This window comes from Falco biarmicus, chromosome Z, assembly GCF_023638135.1.
Source record: "Falco biarmicus isolate bFalBia1 chromosome Z, bFalBia1.pri, whole genome shotgun sequence".
NCBI classification, from domain to species: Eukaryota; Metazoa; Chordata; class Aves; order Falconiformes; family Falconidae; genus Falco; species Falco biarmicus.
Window position 1 is genome coordinate 31,900,181 of NC_079311.1, and position 26,383 is coordinate 31,926,563.

Below are 26,383 nucleotides of genomic sequence, written 5' to 3' on the forward strand. Positions count from 1 at the left end.
TTGGTATGTGAAAGTGCTTATTAATCATCTGTACCAGTTTATCATCCTGAAAGCTCAGTATCTGTGGATCTGAAGGCACTGCTGAGGGAAATGACAGCTAATGCACAATATATTTTTGGGACTAAGATCTTAAAAAATGTTGTAATCCCTATAGCGGCAATGATATATATAAAGATGAAACCCACTGAGTTACCTCTGAACATTCTATTCACAGACACCAAGATAAAAGTTGATCAAGACTGTAGTACAGTTACTGCCAACTTTAGCCCAGGGAAGGAGGAAAAGGGAGGAGAAAGTAATTTCACACCCAGAAAGTCAATAAAATAAATCAAGAGAATCTTACTTTAATAGCAATTTATTATTGTTAAAAGTAACAAGTAGGTTTAAATCTTTTTTGTCTTAAAAATCTATTGTAACACAGAGGTCACTGCTACAGTTCTATGAAACTTATGGCAAAATTGTATCCCCAAATCACACCATTCTGCCTCATCCTCACAGACATTAGTGTTGTGGGACACAAACAACACAGATTGTTCTGCACAGCACTTGTTATAAGGACGATCATTAGGCATGAAGATGCTACAAGTTATTCTGTAAGAGCTATTAAGTATAACTTTAGCTTTCCCTTTGTTAATATTGCTGGAACAATCATTCACAGAGTTTTTGGTAAAGCCATAAGAATCTTTCAAGAATAGTATTTCCCCCTGTACCTCTTCTTTGCTGCTGAAATTTTCCTTTTTCCTTCCCCCTCAGTGTCACAGCTGCCCCATGCCAGAAGACTAAACTGCAGTGATGTTTACACTCACTCTCCACACAGCATCATGTGTTTCCTTCACATTCAGAAGCCAGTGCTCAGCTGTAGCACTTACCTTTACCACTGCTACCAGAACAACTTGGCAGTGCACAGTTCAGAAATACTATGTGCTCATGTATTAATCTCCAGCTTCTTGGGAGCTCCACAACTTAAGTTAAGCTCAAGCTAAGTACCCAAGATAGCTAATTTACGGTTTGTTGAGATTTGTGTAAAGGAGCAGCAGCCAGACACTGCAGGACAGATGCATCTTTACGTTACAGCTGTTCACAAAAAGGCCTGAGCAAGTTATAATACTGTTCATCACTGGCTTGCAGGACCAAAAAAAAAAGTCTCCACAAGCAAGCACGCACATTGATGAAAAGGAAGGATGGTTCTAATTCTCACAAGCATTTCATGTGTTGAATTTAAGCATACAATGTTACTCAATTTTCAAGAGTAAGCAGAAGCCTCTCATGTAATGTAGCAAAGAAAGAAACAGAACAGAAGTAAACTTTATACAGCTACTCAGATGTGGTTTGTACATCATTTCAGGTACACACAGTTTGTTCTTCAGGAGCAGACCCCTCAAATGGGTATTTCTGCATTATTTCACAGTAGCATGTAGAACTGGGGAGCTAAATGAAAACATCTGTAAGCAGCTTGAAGTACCTCTATATCCACTCTGGATTTAGAGAGTCATGGGAAAAAAAAGTATAAACAAAATCATAGAATAAACATATGAAGGAGGTACTAGAGCAACAAATTCTATGAACACACTCCAGTTCTCCAACACCAGTTCACACTCTTCTCTAAGCAGACCCACAAGATAAACTCCAGGAGGAATGGGGGTGTTAAATTTACTCAGCTGGATATCTTGGGGAAAAAAACCCAAAACAATGCTTACAGCAAACCTGTGAAATCCTGTCTTACCTAAATATCCTAAACTACTATCTTGCTTTGTAAACGTACCTAACAGTTTATGAATATCCCACGCTTACTCAATAATACCTTAATGACTTTTAACTGAGGTAGCCACTAAACCATCACCATACATTAGCTATGTCAACACAAAAGGAAAAGCTCAACTAAGATGCTCAAGAACAGCTAGTTTGCCAAAACCAACAGCAGTTTCTTCCAAAAATGCCAGCTTCTGTCTTGCTTTCCTCCTCCCACCCTTGTTTCACTTCCTGTTTCTCCTTTTGCCCATCTCTAACAAACAGCAACAAGGAAAATTTAGCTTTCCAGTTAATTTGTAAAACGTCTTTGGATTTTCAAAAGCAAATTTTCAAATGAAAAGTCAACGAATGTACTTTTATGTGTCACTTAAAGCACTGACACTCAAGGACAATCTCCAGCCCCAACGACTGACATGTCAGGTGCTAGCTCTATTGTCTTCCTGCACATGCCTAGGTGCTAAAAGCCATGGAAAGACTCTTGCATGGGCAAAAGACAGTTGTGAAAAGGTCCCTTTTATTTTGTCTCATCCCATACATGCAGACACGCAAAGAATCATCTGTCTAATCACTGTCCTTCAAGTACTCAGGAAGTTAAAATAAAATGGCAATTATCATTCCTGTAGCTAAGAAGTATATAGATCTACCATACCCTTGATGTTTCTAGTGGCATTCACTTCTTAAAATGAAGATATTTCCAACTTACATCTGTAGCTATGATAGCCTAAATTAACATTCACACACACAAAAAAATATCAACTTCAAGGATAATTAATACCCTGGTATTTTTTAAAACATTTCCAGGATTCTTTTGTGGTCCCTTATCACAGAACTTTTTCAAGATAATTCAGAATTCCCTCTACCTACATGCAAATCAACCAAAAAAACCCATCACTAACAAATCCCAACTGAAAATTAAACACCCCAATATCTAAGTTGTTTAATATTTGTATTGCAGATGTACATTCTGGTAAAGTTCTGTAGTGTAAACGTTCAGTTCTTTCCTTCAACCACTACCCAAGATTTGAGGGTTCTCTCCATTGGCTAAATGCTTTAATGCAACTAAAGGAATGCAAACCTCTCAGTTCAGACACATTGCATCGACCCAAGCAGTGTAAAACCTCTGCTTTCAAGACACACACATACCTACCAAACGAACAAGCCTGAAAAGAAAAACCATGCCCCTATTAGAGCACTAACCAGTCTGGCATGCATGATACTGTTTTCCCTATCTAGATCAGACACTGTGTGCATATTCCCAAATATAAAAATAAAATTGTACAAATTGCATGCAACTGTACATAGTGCAGTTCAAGCAATACTGAGGTGTTCTCCTTGTTTTTGTGAATCCTGTGGACAACAGCAGACTGCAGGGTGATAACTGTAACGTGGTCCTTGGGTGTCTTCTTCCACACAGACACACAAAACCACTTTTATTTTCAAAAACTATAGCCCACAACCTGGAGATATTAAACAATTTAGTATGGTAACTGTGCTGTGAAGAATTTCTGAATTTCCTTATATGTGTCTAGATTACCCAAATGGACTTCTTGTTAGAAGTCCTTTACTATGACTCCTTTTTCACAAAACACACACCAAAAGAGGTGCCTTCTGCTTTGATTACTTATAGTTGTTCATCAGGTGGAAGTAGATGAAGGTAGTTTATTACATCTTTAAACTAACCTCATCTTTATGAAACATACATAATAGACAAAGATTCCAGTTAAGCATCACCACATACTAACCCTTCATATTTGTGTAAGATGACCAGTCATGAAAGTGTAACTACTGAAACTGTACACAGGTGCCTTGCTAAATCATACTTATGCTACAGATCTCTTTCTAAAACCTTCCACAACTGCCTCTGCATTTGGGTCATTTTTGTTCATTTCACCTATTCAGCCGCTGTGTTACCACTTCTCGGTACATGATAGAGATATAGATCAGCAGAAGAAAAATAACAAAGAAATCATCCAAGAAACCCAGAATTCCAAAGAGGGCTTCAGGAAGAAAATCCAGAGGTGAAGCCAGGTAGAGCAAGGCTCCAAGCAAGCAGAGGAATATTCTGATGCGAAACATCCAGAAGAGGCCACCAACAGAAAACATCTCTCTGAAAGCATGCCGCAATAAAGTGGGCAGATCCATAATTCTTTCCATAATCTATGAAGAAAGAAAGCTAAAGTTAGCATTTTGCTTTAGCAACAGATTCACACTAAATGGGTCTTTTTCCAGGCTGAAGTTTCTATTACTACATTACAGCTTTGGAATCTGTTAAGTTTGTAAGAATTAAACTAAACCAAAATAAGACAAAACTTTCTGGATTTAGTTTTGCTGGGTAAGCAGGTTTAGAATATATAAATTTTCAAGAAACAGTCAAACTATGTTATTCTATACCATAAAACATACATGTAACTCACTACAAAATACATTGACATCTATTAAGAAGGAAAAGCAGTGACTACTAGAGTAAAACAATTGACTGAAAAAGTGAGAAACAGCAAACAGGTTAACTGGAGTGAAAAACAACCAGGGATTCACATAAGCTTCCAAAGGATGGATCAAGCTTCAAAGTAAGCTAAAGAACCTTTAAGTGAATCCATCCCTGACTCCTTTCCATTTTTCTACAATGAGTCTGTCATCTCAGTGAAGCAGAAAATACTCAGTTTTTTGTTGTGAGGCATAGGGAGGGGTGAGCTTTAACATTTTTTTTTATACTGGTTCCTTTTTCTCCACAGTCCCGTGACATTAAATGAGTTATTGCCAATGCTGAAAAGTTCCCTAGAAAGGAATTTTGCATGTGGTTAAGGCAATACACCATGTATAAACCAAAGACAATTTATCCAGTCTGATTAGGGCTTTAATGCAGGCTTCTGGTGTGACCTCTGATTATCAGGGACGACACAGAGAGGTCTGATGGAGCCTGAAAGGTAGTTTCAGTCTATTTTGGATCAAAAGAATAACTGTTTCATAGTTTAGAACACACAAAAAAAGAACTCCAGTCTCACACCTCTTGTGTCTCTTTGGACTGTAACTTTTTCTTGCTAACATTTTGTCACTTTATCCAAATTGAATGAACAGATGAAGAGAAGCGGGGAAGTTACTAGTATGCAAGTGTGCACATTCCACCTGGCAAATCACAGAACTTGCACATACAGGACAGGCTCACAAGGCTGACTTTCTAAAGTTCATAGCACTTCAGCCATCTCTTAGCTATTTATAAAAAAAATTATCCTGTTTTCTTCACTCAGAGAGTAGAATAGACTGTCACAAAATGTAGGAGGAAAATAAAAAAAATCAACACCACATATAGCTTGAAATCTAAGGCAGGCATGGAGTAGAACTTCACATTCTTCTAATCAATGTAAAAAGATCAACCAAGTCAATATCCTTCCTTGCAGGTCATGTATTTCATTAAGTATTTTTACTGACTAACTATTAATCCTTTCAAATTAACAAGTCACAATTAAAAAAGAACTTAACATGTGAACAGGGAACTCAAGGCTTATTACCAGTTCTCACTCACAATAAAAACGCAGGTTTCCATACATTTTCGCAAATTACAAATAAATATTTTCAAGGTCATGGGTTTGCCCTAACTATATAAACACAAATTTCTCAAGGAAAATGTGCGTAGTCCTTAAGCATCACAAAGAGAAAATCCATACATATCCCAGGGGGGGTGAAAAGACAAGGCAGGAAGGGCAGATCACAAAAAATGCTGTTAATCTCCCCCAAAATCACTGACTTCCACCCAAATTTACCCAAAACTTACAGATCTGGGCTGTCCTGAGAATCGCCGATTGTAATCATTAACATCTTGAAGTACTTGGGTTGCACCCTGCTGATCTTCACCAAAGAGTGGTAAGAACAGTGTTACCTAAGCACAGCAGGGAGATTTTGTTACATGTGCAGCTGTCTTTTAAATGGAGGCATTGTGAATTATAAATGAAAATGGTAATCTCCAGTTAACTAGAGAACAAACTCTGTTTTAGTTGAATATTTGGTCGGAAAATAAAACAAAAACTACTAACACGGATACTGCTGCTAAGTTTTAACAAATTCATTGATTACAATTCTTTACAGTATATTAATTTTGAAAAAATGTTATTAAAAATAAGAAAAAGAACCCTCCTTCTCAGACAGGCTTACAGGAAATTTTTCTGAACACCAAAATGGTTTCGGAAGTGGGATGAATGATCTGGAGAATAAAGTTAATTTACCAAATTATTCTCGTTTTGTTTCTTAAACTGAATATAAAATAAAGCAATCGATAAGGCAATTTTTTTCCCAACTTCAGAATGGCCTTGCATTTCAGCAAACAGGCAGCAAATTCACACTTTTGCATATGGATATTCATACCAAGACCAAGGACAATAATACTGAATAATGAGTTAAGAGGAAAAGATCTTCAGCTCTTTTGTAAGCACAGAGAATTCTGCTATGTTCTTGTATTAACTTTCATGCAAACAGAAAAACATGGAAGGTCATATTCACATATATCTTACGTTATCTTTCTGTATATGAGTTTCTGAAAACTTAAGACTTGAATTTGGAAGTGAATCTGATATAAAATTCAGGTTATCATAGGAAACAGAAAATGCATAGCACTTTAAATTATTACAATCTCCAAAAGCTCCCTCTGTACTGGCCACTAAACGTATACCTGTGCAGTAGTCACATTTAGGAAATGACAGCAGGATTAGATCTACATTCAACTCCCAGCCCTGCCACAAACCTTCTGTATGACTCATGTTGTTCACGTGTACATACTTCCAAACCCCGTTTATAAATCAGACCTTATTCTTACTTCATAGGTGAGAATGAATGCATAACCATGCAAGCAGTGCCACCCAATTTACCTGTTACTCAGACAAAGAAGAATATCTATTTAAGGACAGACACTACAACAATCGCTTATTTTCCCCTTTTCCATCTTCCTCACATTTATGTTTTGTGTCACCCTCCTCACTGGCCGCACTCCAAACCTATACTCATTCTTCCTCAGTCATATCTATTTTTCTTTCCTTCCTCTGTGTTGTCACAGTCATTTCTCCTGCTGACTCTTCCTCAGTCATATCTATTTTTCTTTCCTTCCTCTGTGTTGTCACAGTTATTTCTCCTGCTGACGCACACAATCAAAGCAGGATATAATGTATGGGGAAGGGTGTGCAGCACATTATATAATTAATCAGAAGTTACTAGCTCTGTAGTTTGTGCACTGTTAAAATAAAGATGTACTTTTGTTAAAACACACACTGTAAGACTCAGATCCTAAGTGTTAATGAGTTACAGGGACATATTTCAAACTGACAATGTAAGTTGCTCTGCGTAGGAAGTTAATGCTTGCTCTACAAAGCTCAAATTAATAATACATACAAACTAAAAATAGGGACAAAATAAGAAATTGACATGGGTAGGTTTTTTTGGCAGGGAGAGAAGGAAGGGAGAGGGTACTTCTCAGAAGCCAGCAGTATACTGCCTACTGGCAGCCCTCCACAATAGGCAGGTCTTTCAGATGCAAGTTCTGGTAAAGCTATTATTTAACATCCCAAACAGAAAGAGGCATAGTTGAGATCTTAAGATTTTCTGTTTTCATATACTCCTTTACAGAAAAAGGACTTGAGTTACCAGCGCTGTTCACTTAAATTTGAGTTGTAGAAACAATCTGTACTTCTTGAGCCATTTGGCAAAGCAAAAAGTTTAAAAACCACCCTTAATGTTCACCATCTACACTTCACATACCCATATTCTTTCAGTTTCTCAGACTTATTCTGTCAGTTTCACTACTGCAGTTCACATGTAAATGCTTTTTTGGTAAGTTATATTAGATATATTGGTAAGATATATTAGATAGCCAAACTATCAGGTCCATGATTACTTAAAATATTACCGTTTGTCGGCAGATTGGACAACGGATGGCACCAAGCCATGAGCCATACCTCCAGTAGGCAATAATACAGGAACCTGATGAAGGTAAGTTACAGACATTTAAGCTTCTGAGTTGAAACACCCATTGCATGAAATAGCATCTTACACACCAAAGAAAACAGCAGAAGTGTATAAACAGTTAGGTTAAACTATTTTTTTCTGGTGTAATTTTGTACATGGCATTAACTGAAGATTCCAAGAACCAATGTGTTCAAATTCAATGCTATTAATGAGAAGAATCCTGAATAGGTTCAACTGCATCATTAATTTTAAGGTATTACTTCTGAAAAGACAGAAACCTTCTTAATCATTAACTGAAAAAGCAAATAATCAAAAATTTTACCAGTTTAAAATCCAGATGTCACAAAGATGTCAAGAGATGTAAAACCTATCCTAAAAACCTGGTTTTATTATCACAGTTTCAACAGATGAAGAAATATATAAAAGTCTGAGTACTTTTCCAAATTTGTAGATTCTTTCATTTAAACAACCAGGCACAGATGCACTATATACTCCATAGAACTAGGTGAATGCAGTTAAAGAATCCTGCTGGGAACCTGAAGGCGAGGAAGCGAAATGGTACATAGAGCATTTATATTTAAGTTTGAATATCTGAGCCTAAAAAAAAAAAAAAAGGCAAAAGCTTTAAGCATTGTGAACTTAGTCTTAATTTTTCAGGACTTTCCAGAGAAAAACAAATCTCTGAGATAAAGACAATGCAAGCAGAATTTTTTACTCTTTCTAAACCAGTTATTTTAAAATTATACATTTCCAAATGTTTTTCAGCCTCTTCACTATTTTTCTTTCAGATGCATCTGGAAATAAGTTATACTCTGTCCTTGACATTTTCAAATTAAACCGCAGTTCCAGTCCTGATAGCATAGGAAAAAACTGCAGCACAATCTCGAAGTGACTGTTTATTTTCTCAACAATTTATTTCTAATGCAGACTAGAAGATAAGCAGTTAAAAATTGAACAAAGTTTTGCATTAGGGTGACTGTACTAGTGCCAGAAGTTTGTATTTCTGTTCTATCTTTGCAGCTTGGGATTTTTGTTGCTTACCACAGAAGAGGTGTCCACAGTTTGTTTCTATAGGAAATGTAGCCTGTTGCAAACAGACTGGACAGGACATATCTGTATAGAAGCGATGTCTGTCACCAGCAGAAGCATCCTGTTGGAGCAGAGGAAAAATGCAAAGTGTTAGATACTATTTTTACATGTCTATCGAGTTTTAAAACAAACAATAAAACCAGTGTTCATTTAGTAGAAGTCAAACATTCAAATGCAAAACTATGTGAAATGAAAGCAAAATATATTTAAATTCAAAAATCAAACATACTTAAATGCAAAACTGGGTGCACTAATCAAGTTCTTGTGACAAACACATTATTTTATCTTCAGCCATTACATAAGTATGTGCTTCAATCAAATTAAAGACCACAAAGAAAGAACCTCCTTGGTCCTTCACGTTAAGTTACGTTATGCATGCTGAAGCATGAGTAATTCAGATTAAGAATGGTACTTTGTTATTCCAAGTAGTTTTGTCCATACCCAGGTAACTGGCATTGCTCACCAGCTGCAGTATTTCAAGTTCCCAAGTGCAAGCATAGACATCAGTTTGTGTATGTCACTGCCATAAAATTGTTTTTTCTCATGTTGCCATATTTATTTTGCACACGAATACGCACTGTAGTTAAAAATCTGTCATTATTTTAGGAAGTATTATGATGAAAGACTCTTCTCAATACTCTCCAAAAGTATGGCTTTTCAGTCTAGGGTTGGGAGTCAGCAATTTCCAGTAATGTGGCCTAGACTCTCCCATCCCCTCCTCTACATGTAAGAGCTGGATGCAGTCATAGAACCATAGAATGGTTTGGGTTGGAAGGACCTTTAAAGATCATGTAGTCCAACTCCCCTATCATACACAGGGACATCTGTCACTAGATCAGTTTCTTCAAAGGCCCACCCAACCTGACCCTGAACACTTCCAGGGATGGGGCATCCACAACTTTTTTGGGCAACGTGGCCTAGTGTCTCACCACCTTCATGTAAAAAACTTCTTCCTTATGCCACACCTAAACCTACGTCTCTCAGTTTAAAACCACTGCCCCATGCCCTGCCATTAAAGGCTTGGATAAAAAGTTTCCCTCTGTCAACTCTGTTGCCTGGGCTCTTCTTGTTGTGCCATTGTTCCACTACACATAGTTTATCAGTCTAAACATCTAACCTCTGTCCTGTGGCAGCAAGCTGTACTCCAGATTTCCTTTCCTTTACCACTAAGTTCCCAGGAACACTGCAGGAAGCACACAACAAACACACTCCACCTTGTGGCAAAAAATTGTTTTAAAAAAGAACCACCCAAATATTTAATTTTAATTACTTATCAATTTTAAAATGCCTACATTATCTCATTACTTGATAAAGTTCAAGGATGCCTCTGTACAGTAAGTAAGCTTCCATAGCTTTCAAGACTAGCTTCTTCCAGAATCTCACAGAAGTCTACTCTACCACAAACCAGGCAGCTGAACAATGCCAACACTTAGCACAGCACCTGCTCAGTTTGAAGCTGCTGACGAAGAGCTCGCACTAGCTCTTGATTTTCTGGGTGTATGTTCTGATGTTCATTTCTGTGAAAGGAAATATAAGCAGTAAGAAAAACTGAACGCTGTGACCCAACACTGAGAATTATGAAAAAATACTTGTACAAAGGGCAAAAAAAATCATTCTTTCCTGCTATAAAGCATTTTAAAGGAAGTACACAAATAATTAAGGAAACAGGACATTTATTTTAGATCCTAAATTACTCTGGACATTTAAAGTTGTACAGCAGCAAGATTTTTCAGAGACTCCGTAATCAATCAAATCATGTTAAAACTAGATTTTAATCTGAAAAAAAATTAAGCCATTAACCTGCAAAAAAATCAAGTTGCTTGAAAGCTTTTATATTCCTCATGCAGAAATATGTTTGGTCTCCACTGCTAGTTTTTGTACTGTTGGTCTACTCACAGATATCTTATTTTTTCACTCACTGCTTAAGTTATAGAGTTGAAACCCCCTAATTATTTCACTTTTATCTGATACATGAAAGAGTAAGGCAGAACATTTACATAAGACTGGGTAGACAAACTCTTAGATTTAGAACATTGAATTTATGTAACTATCAGCAGACTGGATATAAAAATAAATCACTCTTTTTAAATAACTCTTTAAAAAGAAAGATTCTACAGGCAAGAAAACTACAGGTTAGAGATGCCAAGGGGAATCACAGGGAACAGATTCACTGAAGAAAGGAGGCTGGATATTACAAGTTTGAAATTCAAAAGCACAACGGGAACAGAACTGGAATTAAAATCGTGCTGACAACATTAAGAGGTGCTGAGTTACAATCAACATGAGCCCACAGCATCGTATTCAGAACTGAATTTTTATGCTTTATTTATTCATACGGATTTCTCTGGCGATATATGCTGCTCAGCACTGTTGACGTCTCAGCTGGATTCTGTTCTCCATTTTGGGCTAAATGCATAAAAACATGTAGAAAAGTTGGAGGAAGTTCAGAAGAGTAAGAAGGATGGCCTACATTTTTTAAACGTTAAGAGAAAGAGTGAAGAAATGCCAGTTCATACAGCAGACTGCTCATGGAGAGAAAAGGGGACAGGATAAGGCTTTCATTCTATAAATATGAGCAATTATTTCCCACAGTTATCTAGGGTTGGTGCAAAAAACATTTCTAACTACTAAATGTACAAAATCAGAAAAGGTTACCTCAGGGTATTGCAATCTATCTTTGACTAAAGTTAAATCAAAAAACAGGTTGCACTGCTTCCAGGGATGATCTAGACAAACTGATCTTCTGTCAGAGCTGAGGGCTGGACTGGCTGAATTTTTAGGCCATTTGCTTGTTGCAGTTCTATTTACATGATTTCCTCAACGGCTCTAGGAACTGCAGTATTTTCCTTCATTTGATGTGGTCAATCATAATACTGCATTACAGATATCTTTTAACATTCTGCCTCCTTCATTCTTTCTTCAGAGGAACAGACAAACCCCATATTTTTCATACCAATAATTACACGGTTATCTGTAAAAAGTAAATTTATTTAACACTAGTGTGGGTGACATATGAAAATTTAATGATGGGAAGCTTACAGCTGGGTCTCAAGAGTCAGATTTTGTGGATGTTGTCTGTCATATGTGTTATACATACAAAAGTATTTTTCTGTTTAGTTGCTACAAATTAGCATATTTTGCACCTTCAGTTCGCCAAACTTTGATATATATTGAAATTCAATTTGAATCACACACATGTGGAAGGTGTGAATTACAAGCCCATTTATTCTGATTCCTTCATAAAGAACTTACTGCAAATTTGCTGCTTAAGTGTTCATTTATATGACTTCAGTATCACATACTACATTGAATATATGAGGGTATCTGTGGAGCTGTAGAGGTACGCTATGCACATCTGTCACTTACGCATAAGATGCTGAGGTAGCAGAACACTGCGCAATGTCCAGGAGGGGACAGACAGAGCTTAAGACATATCCAATTCATAACTTCCTTCATGTAATTATTGTGACAAAATAAATGAAAACTACTATGGTGCTATGTTAATTACAGGCATTATCAAACACAAGCCAGAAAGAAATAGTTAGGTGCAAAGACTTCTAATTTCCCCATTTCTGAGTGTTAGCACTCCATAACTTGAGGAAAAAGGTCCCATGATGTGGAAAGATTGTACTATGTATCACAATGGGCTCCACCAGAGTATCAGTATCAGAAGGAGGAAGGCTGCCTACTCATTCAGTGTGCAGTCTCACGCATGGAAAGGGAGGGGTGGTACTGGTGTGGGCTGGTGTATCACCCTGTGCAATGGTGGCCATTGTTCACTTCCAAGGATTAAAATCTCACTTCTACTGAAAATACTGACTTGATCTAATAATCAAACAACATGATGGAATAGAAAAATGAGAGGAAGAGATCTAAATTTGCAGATTCTTAAGCATGGATTAGGTAAGTCATATTAGACAAGTAAGGAATCTCTGATACAAAACACTGGAGGGTCAGGCTCCCTTTAATTTGTTGCATGAACTAAATTTTTACAGTTTCATTTATAATGTGATAACCTACTCACAAGTTTAAAAGATGATGGAAAAAATCTGGCTGCATTTTATAAAAACTTATAACTCAAAGACATACAGGTTTTGCAAAAGTATCTTCCAGTGACTGAACAAAACATCTGCAATGTAGTACATACATTAATTACTGCTAATAGGTTTCTCCACCAAAAGCAGAGAGGCCTTCAGCTCATGCCCTGTTCTGATGTCTCATTGAGTTCTCCCTTCTGGAAACAAGTACAGCAACCATATCCCTTAATAGTTCTTTCCATGTTTCACTTCTGCCCCCTAAAAATCTACTGCAACGCTGCTTACTTTCCCTTTTTATTCAGTTCCTGCAACCTTATTCATTCCCCTGAACTTTCTTTCAGGTATTCTTAGCCTGCACCTGTTCCTACTCAACTTAAGTATTTCAGATGTTGCATACAGAAGTGCGGCTGGCAAAGAGACTGGGTTAATAGACACAGTACAAGGAACACACAGACCACTGTATGGCCCTAAGTTAACTACGGAAGAAAATACTCCTTTTCTCCTCCACTTCCCCTTCAGTGCCAAATAAATAAAAATTATTATACTTCTTGTACTGTACAGGTTTTCTACTGTACTGTGCAGATTTTGACGGAAACAATACAAAGCAGGTAGCAGAAAAATACTGCTGAATACAGACAATTTCAGAAGGTACCAGAAGGCACAGTGGAGAGCTAAGAGGATGGTGATAGAACTTCCAGTACTCAGTCATACAGTGCAAAAGCAAACAAGCTTCAAGACTTCTGAAGTATGAAAGCTTTGTGTCCAAGTGAGTTTGCCCCTCCAGAAAATAAACCATCAGGACATGTAAGAGGATCCACAAACTTTTTACTTAGCTCATTACACTGTAGAGGTAGCTAGTAACTGGCCTTTTCTCCCTCTCCAAGTAATCCTTCACCACTGATGTATCACCCCCCCTGAACTCCAATCCTGAGTGAATTCCCACTACTCTTGCCCACTGCTGACACTTGTTCCATTCACTTTTCTTCCATGTTCCTAACTTACTTTCTGTTATGAAGTTAAAAAAAACACGTTTAAACAAAACACTTAAAATTCAAGTCACAAATGCTAAAAATGTCAATGTAAAGGGTATAGAAAGCATAAGAGAGCAGGGGGGAAAAAAGGCACTCTTGCAGCCATTTCAGTAACTGGAAGAGCCTTAGAAAGAAAAACAAGGTGAAGTGCGTACATTTCTCAGACTCCTTTACTGTCTCCTTGGTCCTGAACAGCAGCACTGCCTGGCAGACCAACCAAACTTTCCCACTTCTGGTTTCTTTTGTAGCTTGCTCTCAAATGTCTCCTACCTCACTAATATTTTTCATATGGACAGACCCTACTTGGTAAATTCCATAATGCCAGTGCATCATTAAAACTGAGTTCTCTTAGTTCTTAAAACTCTTCTGTGTTCAGAAGTCTACAGACATCCATTAAAAAAACCCCAGCATATCTGAAAGCTCAGACATTTTCCCAAATCACACAGGCTAAGGTATTTGTTAGGTTGTAAGGAAAACCTCTGAAATGAAAAACAAGCTTTGATTACTTGACCATAAAAGCTACTGAATTATGAACTTAAGCATTTGCTTTACAGAAAGCATATTAAAATCCACTGTTTTCCAGCATACTAAATTATATACAAATCAGTCAATCTATTCAGGTTTGAGTTTTTTTGGGGGTTTATTTTTTTGGAAGGAGACTGCAACTAGACTATACATTAGAGGATTATATCCAGTCTTGATTGTAGTGTCATTATTGGCAAGCCTGTACTTTGTAAGCAGATATGACACACCAGCCACGTAAACTGTGAATTCAGCCATGTTCAGTCTTAAGGAATGATGAACATTATTCAGTTTGATCATATGAAGACAAGGAAGAGTTAAACGTCACTTTTGAGAAATTAATTATTTCATTCTAACTGTGAATTAGATTATGAAACTCTGCCAAATAATTAAACAGAGTAAGTGATCAAGCAATCTTTTTTTAACGTCACAAAATCACAGTTGTTTTATATACCAATGCAAAAATTTCTTGAGAAAGTTAAAATTTTACATATGCAGGTATGTTGATTAATTCCTGTCAACATATTCTCTCACCTTAAAAGCGTATATACCAGAGCAGCAATGAAAGTGAAACTGAGCACAACTGCCACCAGTACCTGGTCACTTATTCCTTCTATAACTGAATCATTATCTAGCTTCAAACTCTGAACTTCCGCTTGGTGACTGGCCATCACAGCTCTAAAATGTAAAAAGAAATATATAAACATACACACACTTTTTGAACAAGTTACAAACATGTATACAGATGTATTCATACACACAAATTCCTGAAGCAACAGATTAGTCATTACTGGGGGAAAAAAAACAGTAAAAGAAAAGGGAACAAAGGCGTTTTTACCAAACGTTGAGCTTGCTGCAGAGGACTGCAAAACATTTGCCTTGCGCAGTGGCAAACAAGTCTTAAATGACTGTGCTGTGATTTGAAGATTTTTTTTAAAATATCAGGTAGATACTTTACGTGGGAGTCTTTACCAGACAACTTGCCTAGGAATAAGTCACTGTTGAATTCGACATATTATAAGGACAGTTAATTTAAAAAAGGTGTAATGGCTCTGCATTATCTAGAATTTTAGCTATTACATGACTCATCATTCCTGCTAGGCTAACATAACATAAGAACCTAATTTTCACCACTTATGTGAAGAAACAAACAAGGACATTTGGGGTTTAGCTGTTTTTTAAGGGTTAAATGCCCATTTGGATACATAGGAATCACCCAATGCACTTCATATTTTATCCGTATTTTCTAAGCTTTACCATCTTTCAGCTGGAAGGACGGGAAAAACTTGAAAGAAAGAGTATTATCAGGCTTCCCTAGTTAGATAATTTATTTTATATTAATTTCATATATGCAACAAGCAGAATGACTTGCCAACACTAACATTTATTATCCTACAGCTGGAGACAAGCAAAATAAAATAGTTTCCAACACACTGCTAAATCACTGCTGTTTTAAACAGGAAGTGAAATGAACCACAGATGTGGATATCATAAAACCAGGAGAGTGACATTAACTTGCAAATGACCGAAAAGTCATACTGAAGCTGTGTCCATACACAAAGTATTTTTCATACAGAGCTGAGAAAATTTCAGCATCAGTTTATGAGGTCAGGTAAGACTGGTACCATTCACTTTACTTCCTAGTCCAGTGTGCGTGCCTTAAGCTTGCAAACTTTCATCAGTGTTTCTCTACTCCACAGCTCATGTGTCATTTTTTAATTTGAGCCTTGCTGTCTAGCAAACATCACTAGACACTGTCTGGCCCTGAATTAATTGCAAAACTGAATGGAACAAGTCATTAGGATTTTAGTGGATACCTTTAATGACTACCCTGGCAAAATTTCAACATGTCAGTCTACCGCTAATAATTTGGAAAGATTAACTTCTCCCAAAGGTGGAACACCAGTGACTCATCAAGAGTAATTTTTAAAGTAGGTCAATATTGACCAAGTTTTCATATATACTAAAGAATAAAAGACTAGATCTTTGTGGAAAGGTCTTACATAGGAACAAGAGCCTATACAAGGAGTTACAGCATTTCTCTGTGTAGCTAGTTACACAATTACATTGCTATAAAGGCATGAGGCTAAGGTGTTGTGGAAGTTTTCTGAGAAGCAGTTCCTTATCACTGAGGATCTGGACTGGTAGGTGTGCTGTGATGCCTCCCCAGCTCAACATTCCCAACCTGTATGATTTATTTCTTTGCATATCCAATCCTGGAAGAAGCTTCTCTTTCCTTCAATACAACATTCTAGGAAACTAATGTTCCATACTGTGTCTCAAGCAGCGTGCTTGTATCTTTAATTCCTAAGACTTATCTCCTTAAGTACTATCATTAGTCAACTAATTTTTACTATGTCACATTTATTTCTGGGTTGACCACTCAGTACAAAACTAGAAGGAAGTGCCAAGGAACTACCGTGTGATGATTCCTCCATTGTCCTGCATCAGCTCTGTTAGAACAGACCAACATGCTAATAACAACTACATCACATTAAGTATTCTGCACTTCTTTTCAGAAATACACGCTGTGGCAGAGACATGTAGATGATTTAACTGCACCTTTGGAAGGCAAGTGTTGCTCACACTGTCACCTGAAAGGCTTCCTGTGTCACTGCTTGCTTGGTGTGCTCTGAAGCCAACACAGGAATTGTCAGTATCACACAAAGTTAACTCGGTTTCCCCGAACAGCCTTCAAGACATTCGCTCTAGAGCTCCCTCTCCCTCCCTGCATGACCCTTGCAACAGCACTCTTAACCCTTACCTGCCTACCGTTAATAGCACTCAGTGCATCTGTCTGCCTTCATTTCTACTCGCGCACTCTTTTTGAAATGCCAAACTATGGTGCCAATGTTAGCAGCAAAATATGTATAAGAAATACACAGATCCTCACCTTCTCTTCCTTCCCGCACATAATGCCAGTTACTCGTATCTACTTCACCCTTTTGATTACCACATACCACTTTCTCGATAACCATTTTCACACAAACTTAAGTGTCCAAATGAAACTGCACAGTCTCTCTGGCTACATAAAACACCACTCCCTCAAAAGCTTCGTATTCATCTACATATCAATACTGACAAGATGTACAGAGAGGGGAGTGGAATCTCTGTCTCAAGTCTTTCTCCCAGCTTCTTCTATTACTAATTTCTAAGAAAATGGGTTACCAATGCTTAAGGCTCATGTTAATGATTTAACTTACTTGCTGCTTCTGGACAGCCAACAAGTGCTAAGCATATTCCCCTCATTACCTCTAGCATTTTTTTTGAATCAGACCATTGCACAGGAGGGCTGACATGATTTGTCTAGACTACAAACTACAAAGACAAGAGCTTCACTTCGAAAGACCAATACATACTTTCTCAGAACAGTCATTCAAACCTCAGAGACAGTAACAACCTCCTTCTACTCTTATCCCTGGGCTAGCATGTAAAATAAAGCAATGGCTACAAGGAGAACACTGCTAAAATACACTATTTGAAAACCGTCTGACTGGAGGAAGGAATTTTCTGATCTCAAATCTGTTTTGAACACTTTCAAACAAAATACCTAGAACTGCAAGCTCGCAGTTCATGTTTCTTCAGGTGCAACCACAACAGCTAATGAACATATCTGCAGTGGTCTGAATGTGTAATAGATTGGCTAACAGTCCTAGAATAGTTGCTAGGAATCTTGCCTCCCAGTGCATGTGTTTTGCAGTGATGCTCTTTCAGTTGGTACAATTAATAAGCAGGATATAGGAGACTTAATTCTAAATGATGTAACGATGACCCTTCAGTCTTCAGAGACATCCACTGATAAGGACTAAGCGTATGCCACAGAAGACTTCCAGAACCAGACTTTATCACAAAAACCTAATCTTTCCTAAAATAATAACCACTAATAATTTTATGTCATTTAATGGGAACTTTATGTGGTTTGTATTAAATTCAATCTCTTTATGCTGATCCATTACATTTGTCTCATTATGCAAAAATAACAGTATTTCATCAACCTTTTCATCATATTACCCTTTTCAGATCAGCATCCCACACCACAGGCTTTTCAGACATTATCGTTAAAGCGGGTCTTTCTTCTCTGTAGATTTATGCTACTTCTGTTTCTTTTTAAAATTACAAAGAAGGTTTGAATATTTTTAATGCTGTGGCTCTATTTTTTCACACAAGAAATTAATTCCTGCCTATACTAACTCTCTGAAATTAACACCAAAAAAGTATCAAATTAATAGAATGAATTCAGGAAAAAATAGGCAGTAATTGAAAACAGATTAAATTTTGCGAATTCATGTTTGGTTACACATAGGATTTTTTCTCCTTTTAGCCATTTAACAAGAATAGCTTCCTTAATTGAAATGATAACCCCACCCTGTGTTCCAAATAAGGGGATGAAAGCCAAACCACACTTAATGACACTCACATCAGAATTGGAATTTATACAATCAACTTCGAAATGTGAAATGCATTAGTTGCAAAGTTTAAAAATCTGACAAAAATATTAGGCCTTTTTCCTACATCAAAAGCAACAACAAAAGAGCCCAGAACTTAATTTCCAGTTTCATTTAATCTCATCTTTAAACTACTGGCTCTGGCTTGAAGTAAAACAACACAACTGCTCAGTAAGGGGAAAAAAAGATGAATGACTCTACTGTTCCTCTTGGGGTAGCTAAGTTACAGGTGGACTTTGCAGCACAGTACTTAAACTGGGATCAGGTTTATCTGCATTAGGATTCTTGATAGCTACAGAATGTGAAAAACATCAGACTAAATTGTCCAAAAAATGCTTGGAAATAGAAAGGAAGGGAATTTAGCATTTGTAAAAATCACACCATTTTGTTTGTAAAACCCATCACAGACTAACCATGTGAACACAAGATCACCTCATTTATTATCAGTTTTTCTGAGAGTGATCACTGACAGAAAGCAATGCTAAGTTACTTACATTCCAAGTAAGAACCCACAGGCCTTAGAAGTTACATTTCTCCCTCTGTGGCTACATATAAACAATGCATGCAAGTTTACGGGGGGGGGGGTGTGTGGGGTGTGGTAAAGAACCATAATGAGAATACTGCAATTACAATGTCTTTTATTCTTGGAAACTCATACAGATCACATGTGAGGGCATGAGGAAATACACTAGCATGGATGTACTCTTTCTTCATTTTTCAGATTTGAAAAGTATTAGGAAAACTTTCAACATTCAACATACTGCACAGCTAGAACAATGCCCCATGTCATGATTCATAAAGAATGAAAAACCACCCTGTGTTTGCCATGATACACTAAACAATTGTCAGCTATCCAAAGTCAGAACATCCCCATAGATTTCTTAAGGATTTGAACTTTTCCAGGTTTATCAGGGAAGTACCATACACTAATATACTCTCAAAACCAGAGATTTTAGGACCCACTACCAAAGGAATATACAAGCATAATGAAAAAGTAGTAAGAGGCTCTCTTCAGGGCTGAGAAGTAAACAATGAGATAACACACAAGTGATACTGACGAGATCCAAAATTAATAACCAAGAGCAACATTTCATTGACTTTGAGAGCATGGTAGAATTTGGTCATCAACTGAAAGACATGTTGGATAACAATGTGTCATTGCAGGGATGAGCCAAGAGTGAACCAGACAACAAAACAATTGGGTTTGGTTTTTTGGGTTTTTTTACTTCATCTTTTCAGTATTTTCTTTTTGATGCAGTACTGACAACCACCCTCCGTGCTTGAAAGAAAACTGTAAAATTAAGACAGTGGTGGTGGGCCAGGGTGCAAGTCAGAGCCTGTAATTCCTTTTGCCAGTTGTCTTTTATCAGCAGAAGCATTACCTCCCTCCTTAAAAATACTACTTAACTGACAGGGATCATGTGTTTCCCAGGATAAGCTAATTCCTCTCCAATTAGTAAAATATTATGAGTCATATTTTTTTAAGAGCAAAAAGGCTTTAACGCCTTAAATTTTTTTTCCATGATAAAAGGAACCAACAAATAAACAAAGGTTTCATTTTTATCAACAGGTCTGTAATAAAATTGACCTGCTTTAGGTAACAGAAATCAACTTTTAAGAATAAAATAAAGTAAATTTATTCTGTAACCCACCCCTTGCATGCATATAAGCTTCCATTGAAATATCTAAGGCATACATATATTCAGTGTTTTTCATTTAAGCGAAGAATAGAAATAAATCCCCCAAATAGACAAATTCTTAAATGTGGGGCAATAATTGAGACCTCAGTCATCAGAAGTTATTCAATTACTTCCTGCTTCAGAGTAGCAACAGCTCGTGTAGCTACTGTCAGTGGTTGAGAAAAGGACTTTATGAATGGATCTGATCCAGCAAACTGGATCCTTGTTGGAGGAAAATGCCAGATCAGTGCTACTGTAGGCTGTACACCTAATCTTTGTCCCCTGTATAGCCCAAACCAGGACTGCAAGCGCAGTCAGCTGATAAATGCTAGACAATAAAAGTTTAATATTAGTAAGATTATGCCTGACAGTTCAAACGAGCTTTTTAGAACAGGAGACCCTGACCTTTAGAAGGCTGAAACGATGGAGATTGTCTATTGTGATTACTCAGAACTGGGACGTACGGAACCTGAAGCAATCATCCTTGAAAGAAGAAGCAAAATAGCGAGGTGATCAAGATACGGAACAACTTGTGAAGCCGACTGTCAAGATAGGAACTGATACTAGATTTATTGTGGAATCAAGAGATTATGTAATGTTTAGGTAGATACTATAAATATGTGACTGAAAATCTTGTAAGCTTGTCACTCTCTGCAGAGGTGACCCAACGCTGCTGGACCGATTAAAACATGCAAACCTAGAGTAACCCATAAGGGTTCGAGTCTCTTCTTTTACATCCTACAGTTATTTTTTACTCTCCTTCATGAAAAGCTCAAGGGTGTGCCTATTTTGCATTCAGAAGGGGTTAAAACCAGCAGGCCTTAAGCATGCATGACAAACAGCAAATGGATAAACAGCACTAAAGACTCTAGCTGAAGTTAACTAGCCTGAATCAGCTGAATCCTAACCGGTACACTTTATCCATGTACTTCAGTGTACTAAAGCTGGCCTTTGAAACAGCAGTGCAGACATACCTAACATTATAAAATACATATAAGGGAAGTGGTGGATGGTGCACTCAGAAAAAGTGGTTTTGAGGAAACAGGATTTGTTAGCTTCTCATTTTTTTGAGCATAGTCTAATTTGAATAAAGCACACACAATAACCTCTAGTATTAAGTATCTCCATACATTTCAAAAATCAGGAGGAGACCACCCAAAGGGCATATTTACTAAGGGAATTAAAAAAGAGTAAAATATAGCAACATACGAATTGACAAGATAAATTCTGTGACTTTTGAACACCTTACTAGGATTTCAAGCAGTCTGTTAACACAACATTATGATGAGTTAGCAGCAACCTTGGAGTCACAAATCAGTTTGCCTGATACAGCAAAATTAGAGCCAAACTCAGCCATATCATATTCAGCTATCTCTTCACCATAAACCACTTTTGCTTTCAGGAGTACACTGACTACATTTATAGGCATGCATGCTCTTTGCAAGAGAAAGGAAAAAGCCTAGAGAGTCTTGCCAAAACAGGGGAGAGGGCCATTTCAGTAGGCAAATAATCATTTCGCTGAATATACCTTAAGAACTGACCAGCTGAGGCACTTGCCTGGTAAAACAGGTCTCTGCAAAGTCTGTCAGCACTTGCTGAGGTACATTTTTTCCTAAACAGAAAAAGAAAAAAAAAAAGAAAAAAAAAGAAAAAAAGAAAGTAGATGTTCTACTTTTGCTGGTGGGGTCATGCTTTGCAAGTTAAAAATACTACAGATGCAAACTCCAGATGTAATTCTGTAAGGGAAAATAATCCCAAGTTACTACACATTCTACTGTGAAACAAAGTCTCCAATCATTTTCCCCATGAGCCTGAAACTATGTTGATGGCTTGAAGCAAAAAGACAAAATCAATGGTCTGTATAACATTAATATTTGAACTATCTGTCTGGGTGACATGCGACCTGTGTAAAACAATCTCCGACAAAATTTTCCACTGCTCTGTAAACCTAAAACATACTGAAATGTATACAGCCCTAAAAAAAACCCAGGGTAGAACTGAATTCATATGGAGTTAGGAAGATGAGAAAGAGCCTGCCAACACTTTCAGTTTGGATATCTGACTTTTCTGATCAGACAGGAAGAAAAAGGAAATAGTCAATTATAATGTTTACTGGAATATGGTAATATGTCAGCTAAGAATGAAAAGGCTTTATCTCTCTTTTAAGAAAAGTACCCAATAATTCTTTACTGCAGAAAACAATGCTTCCGTATATAAATTCATACCTAAAACAGCAAGACAAAAAGTATTATTGTATTTGCTTGCATCAACAAAATACAAAACATAAGCTACACACCATGACAACAGGTAAAGCAGCATGGGAAATGGGTACATAAAGGAAGATGTGGCAGAAAGCCTTAAACACTGAAATACACCTGTGAAAGCATTGTTTGTCAGAATAAGCACATAGCTTAAAGTACACCTTAAAACTTGGAATGAAAAGTTACAATCGCACAGCTTACATAGCTTTCTAAGACTTTTTAACCCATTCCTCAGTGTAAAAGCTACCTTTAAATGAAGGCAGTTTGAATTCATATCTTAAAAATGAAAACAGCAGGTTATACAACGAGATCAGTAAGAAGGTACTTTAAATGGAAGAAATTTAGAATTTTCCTAGCTTTTACAACTTAATTCAAAACAGGTTGACATAAAGGAAAACTCAGATTTTGCCCATGCTACCAACTTATTTAATGGAAGAACTGTGAGAAATCAGGAAGAAAGCAGCAGTTACCACAACCCTTCCTTTCTTAGTTGTTTATCTAATCCTCAGCTGTTACCAGTACACTGTATTGGCTAATCCATATTGCTGCACATCATGACAGTTGCTAACAGGGAACTGTACAGCTTACCACAACACCTAACAATTTCATTGTAAACTTCGGATGGCCCAAAACTCAACTGACTACTGAGGTGTTCCTTGAGCTCTTCAGGCAGTCCCTCTGCACCAAGATGGAGAGCTACTCTGCCTGGGGCAGCAAGGACACAGAGCCCCTCTGGTCACTAAACACACTCCTCTTAGAGATGAGAAATTAATCGAATTACGTGCAGCTAACGCTAAATAAGTAACTTTTCTCTTATGTTAATTGTTTTTTACTATAACAGAGAGAAAGTTTATGTCATTTGCTACTCCAGAAAGAGAAGAGCCTTGTATAGGCTGCTCATTCCGCAAGCCAAGCTGTATTACTAGCAAAAGCATCCTCACCAGCCAACGCTACCGAGGCCAGGGGACAGCCGGGGCTCGGAGTGCCGCTGGACGCAACTCCCGGCCCTGCCCGAGACCCTCCGAGGCAGCCCCTACCCGCCACCGGCCTGCCGCCGCCGCGGGCACACACAGGCGGGGAAAAACGGCCAAGCCCGTGGGGGGACGTGCCCCCACCCCCAGCACGCCTCAGGGGCACCAGCGGCCTACAGGGGCCCCCACGGCCTGCGCCCCACGTCGTCTCATCACGCCTCACGACAGCACCGATCCCCAGGCACCGCCGCCTCCGGCAGCGCGCTTAAACACCGCCGGGCCGGGCCGGGCCGGGCCGCACCAGAAGGGAGCGAGCGACGCGGCTGACGCCCACGGCGCTGCTCACGCCCCCCGAGGACCGCGCCCCCCCCCTCCCCGCCCCTCGCCGGTTGAAGCGGAGCGGGGGTGGGGGAGCCCCCCGCCGGGTCGGGCCGTGCCGGACGGAGACCCCGCCCCCGCCCCTTCCCCTCAGCGGCGCGGGGCGGGGCGCGGCCCCGCGCGGGGGTACCTCAACTCCCGGCGCGCGCACGACGGTCGCCACCGGCCGCGGCCCCGCCCCCGCCAGCGTCGCGACGCTGCGTCGCGCTTATCCCGCCCCCGCGCGGCGAACGGACGGCGCAGGCGCGCCCGGGTGGGTCTTGCCAGGTCGCTCTGACGTGTCGACGCCAGGGCACGGCCCGGAGCGGGGCGGGCGCCGGCGGTACTGGCCTGGCCGCGGCCGTTGGCCCCTTTGGCTGCGCCCACCATGTTCAACGTGTCGAGCCTGGAGCGGGCTGAGCTCGGGGAGAGCCTCCTCACCTGGGTAAGTGCCGCGGCCGCCAGCCCCCCGCCCGGAGCTGGGCCGCTCGGCAGGCACACGGCTCCGTGCGCCGCCCCGCCGCCGCGGCCCTGCTCCGGCGGGAGAGGGGGTCTCGCTCCGCCTCCCGAGCCCCTGCCCGGGCCGCACCCTGCCGCTCGGGCCGGTTCCCGTTCGGCCGGAATCGGCGGAGCCCTGGCGGACCCGCCCCGCCTCGCCTCGCCCAGCCGCGGCGGGGCCGGCGGCCTAGGGGCTGCGCGGGGTGGGGAGCCCTGCGCCGCCGTGGCTCTGCCTCTGCGTGGGGGGAACAAAGAGAGCGGCGCTCCGCGGCCCGGGCGCACGGCGGGGGGTGGCGCACCTGGGCGCGCTTACCCCGGCCGCGCCCCCCGCCCGGTCCTGGCGCTGCCCGTGGTTTTGAGCCTTCCGCCGGCCCGCGCTGCCTGGCAGCGCCCCGTGTGCCGGTGCCGCGTTTTTCAAACCGGCCGGCTGCGCCTCGCAGCTCCCTGACCAGAAACTTTATTTTCGTCTGTTTCTTTCTCTGCATTTTTAAGTAGTACTTGAGCCTCGAGAGGCAAAATTCACCTTTGCGGTCGGAGATAATCCATTATCAGCCTAAGAATTCTTTTCCTGTTTTGTCGTTCGGAGCTTGGTCCATAAACTTTTCGGGTTTTGCAGCCAGCATGCAGTGGGCATTGAAACTGGGTTTGCAGCTACTCCATAATTTCAGCAGTGACTGTAGCATAGCTATGCAACTTGTATTTCTGAGGCAGCTTATTTATTGGCTTGCTGTTTTGGACCACTGGATATGGTTTAGGGGCTGGTTTTTTCTTTTGTTTTGTTTTTTTTTCTCTCACTCCATCACCAAAATTGGCAAGGAAATACCCAGTACATAAAACCCAGGAGTACAACTGATTGTTAAAGAAAATGAGATTTTCTCTTACGTGTTTAGTCAGTGCAAGGCCGGAGCTTGCCTTGTTGCGTCTGTTGCACAGGAGCTAAACCTGTGATGGTGATGAGTAAGTTACTGGGAAATGACAGGTTAGGTTTCTCTGTGAGGGTCAAAAGGGGGATGAGCAAGGGGAATTCAGTGACTGTCAAGCGGTGAGCAGGTGGCCTGCAAAGTACAGAAGGTGGAGGTTTGGGGGAAGAGGGTACCTCAGTGCTTCATAGAGGTCTGGATTAAGTAACCAAGTGTCTCTTTCCTTCGCATTCTTGCCGATCTTTGCATCTTTGTTGGCCAGTTGTCCAGTTTTTGGCTTCCTGTACTTTCTTTGTCAGATGTTGGGAAAGAAAGTCCTCTTACCAATAGAATTGATGAGGAAGTTGATGTGTGTGAATCCTGGCAAAGAAAGCCTGAGTGAAAGGATTGCTGCTAGGAGAAAGAGGAAGGTTTACTGGGGAGCAATGGGGGAAACATCTGTTGTTACATGCTGCTAGTTTTCATGTGTCTTTGTTTTAGCTGTTTTAGATATGTTCCTCTTGTGCTCTCTGGCAGTAAAGCAGCTGTACCAATTGGAGAAGCAAAAGCTTGAAATCTTACCTGGCAAGTGTCCACAGTCCCAGTGTGCTTCTAACTCCCCAGATTTCCAAGTAACCAACAGACTAACTCTTTCCTTTGTGTGTGAGACTACTGTATGTGCAACACGGGAAATGCTGCATGATAAAAGAGATTGAATTTTCTCTTGATGGCCTGTTAAGAGTTATTTGAACTGTTGATCCTACCCATCATCCAGTCGCAGGCTGGATAAAATTGTTAATGACTTGAGAATATTTTGTTGAAGTATAGCATCTGTGCAGAAGCCTGTGTCAAGTCTGAAAAGACTTCAAAACTAAAAATACTCCATTATTCTGTTACTT

General features: G+C 39.6%; 2 protein-coding genes across 11 annotated transcripts in view; one reads left to right on the forward strand and one right to left on the reverse strand.

The window, feature by feature from the left end:
* Positions 1 to 339: 339 nt before the first annotated feature.
* RNF170 (ring finger protein 170) lies at positions 340 to 24,552 on the reverse strand. 8 transcript variants are annotated; one of them, XM_056324945.1, is made up of 8 exons: positions 24,239 to 24,311; positions 22,027 to 22,110; positions 14,909 to 15,052; positions 10,226 to 10,301; positions 8,737 to 8,845; positions 7,637 to 7,710; positions 5,519 to 5,623; positions 340 to 3,906 (listed from the first exon to the last, which is right to left on the reverse strand). In XM_056324945.1, the coding sequence occupies exons 3-8, from the start codon at positions 15,043 to 15,045 to the stop codon at positions 3,637 to 3,639; spliced, it is 771 nt and encodes a 256-aa protein (XP_056180920.1). In that variant the 5' UTR covers positions 15,046 to 15,052; positions 22,027 to 22,110; positions 24,239 to 24,311; the 3' UTR covers positions 340 to 3,636. The 8 variants fall into 8 exon arrangements, with proteins under 8 accessions (XP_056180920.1, XP_056180923.1, XP_056180924.1 ...); XM_056324948.1 differs by having other exon boundaries at positions 22,056 to 22,110; positions 24,239 to 24,260; XM_056324949.1 differs by lacking the exon at positions 24,239 to 24,311 and adding an exon at positions 20,904 to 20,981 and having other exon boundaries at positions 22,027 to 22,093.
* The window catches only part of LOC130142645 (protein Hook homolog 3), a 94,142-nt gene continuing 92,117 nt past the window's right edge, over positions 24,359 to 26,383 (forward strand). For all 3 annotated transcript variants that reach the window (XM_056324938.1, XM_056324937.1, XM_056324939.1), the window contains exon 1: positions 24,359 to 24,532. In XM_056324938.1, the coding sequence (XP_056180913.1) occupies positions 24,476 to 24,532 (57 nt within the window). In that variant the 5' untranslated portion in view covers positions 24,359 to 24,475. The remainder of the gene's footprint in view (positions 24,533 to 26,383) is intronic.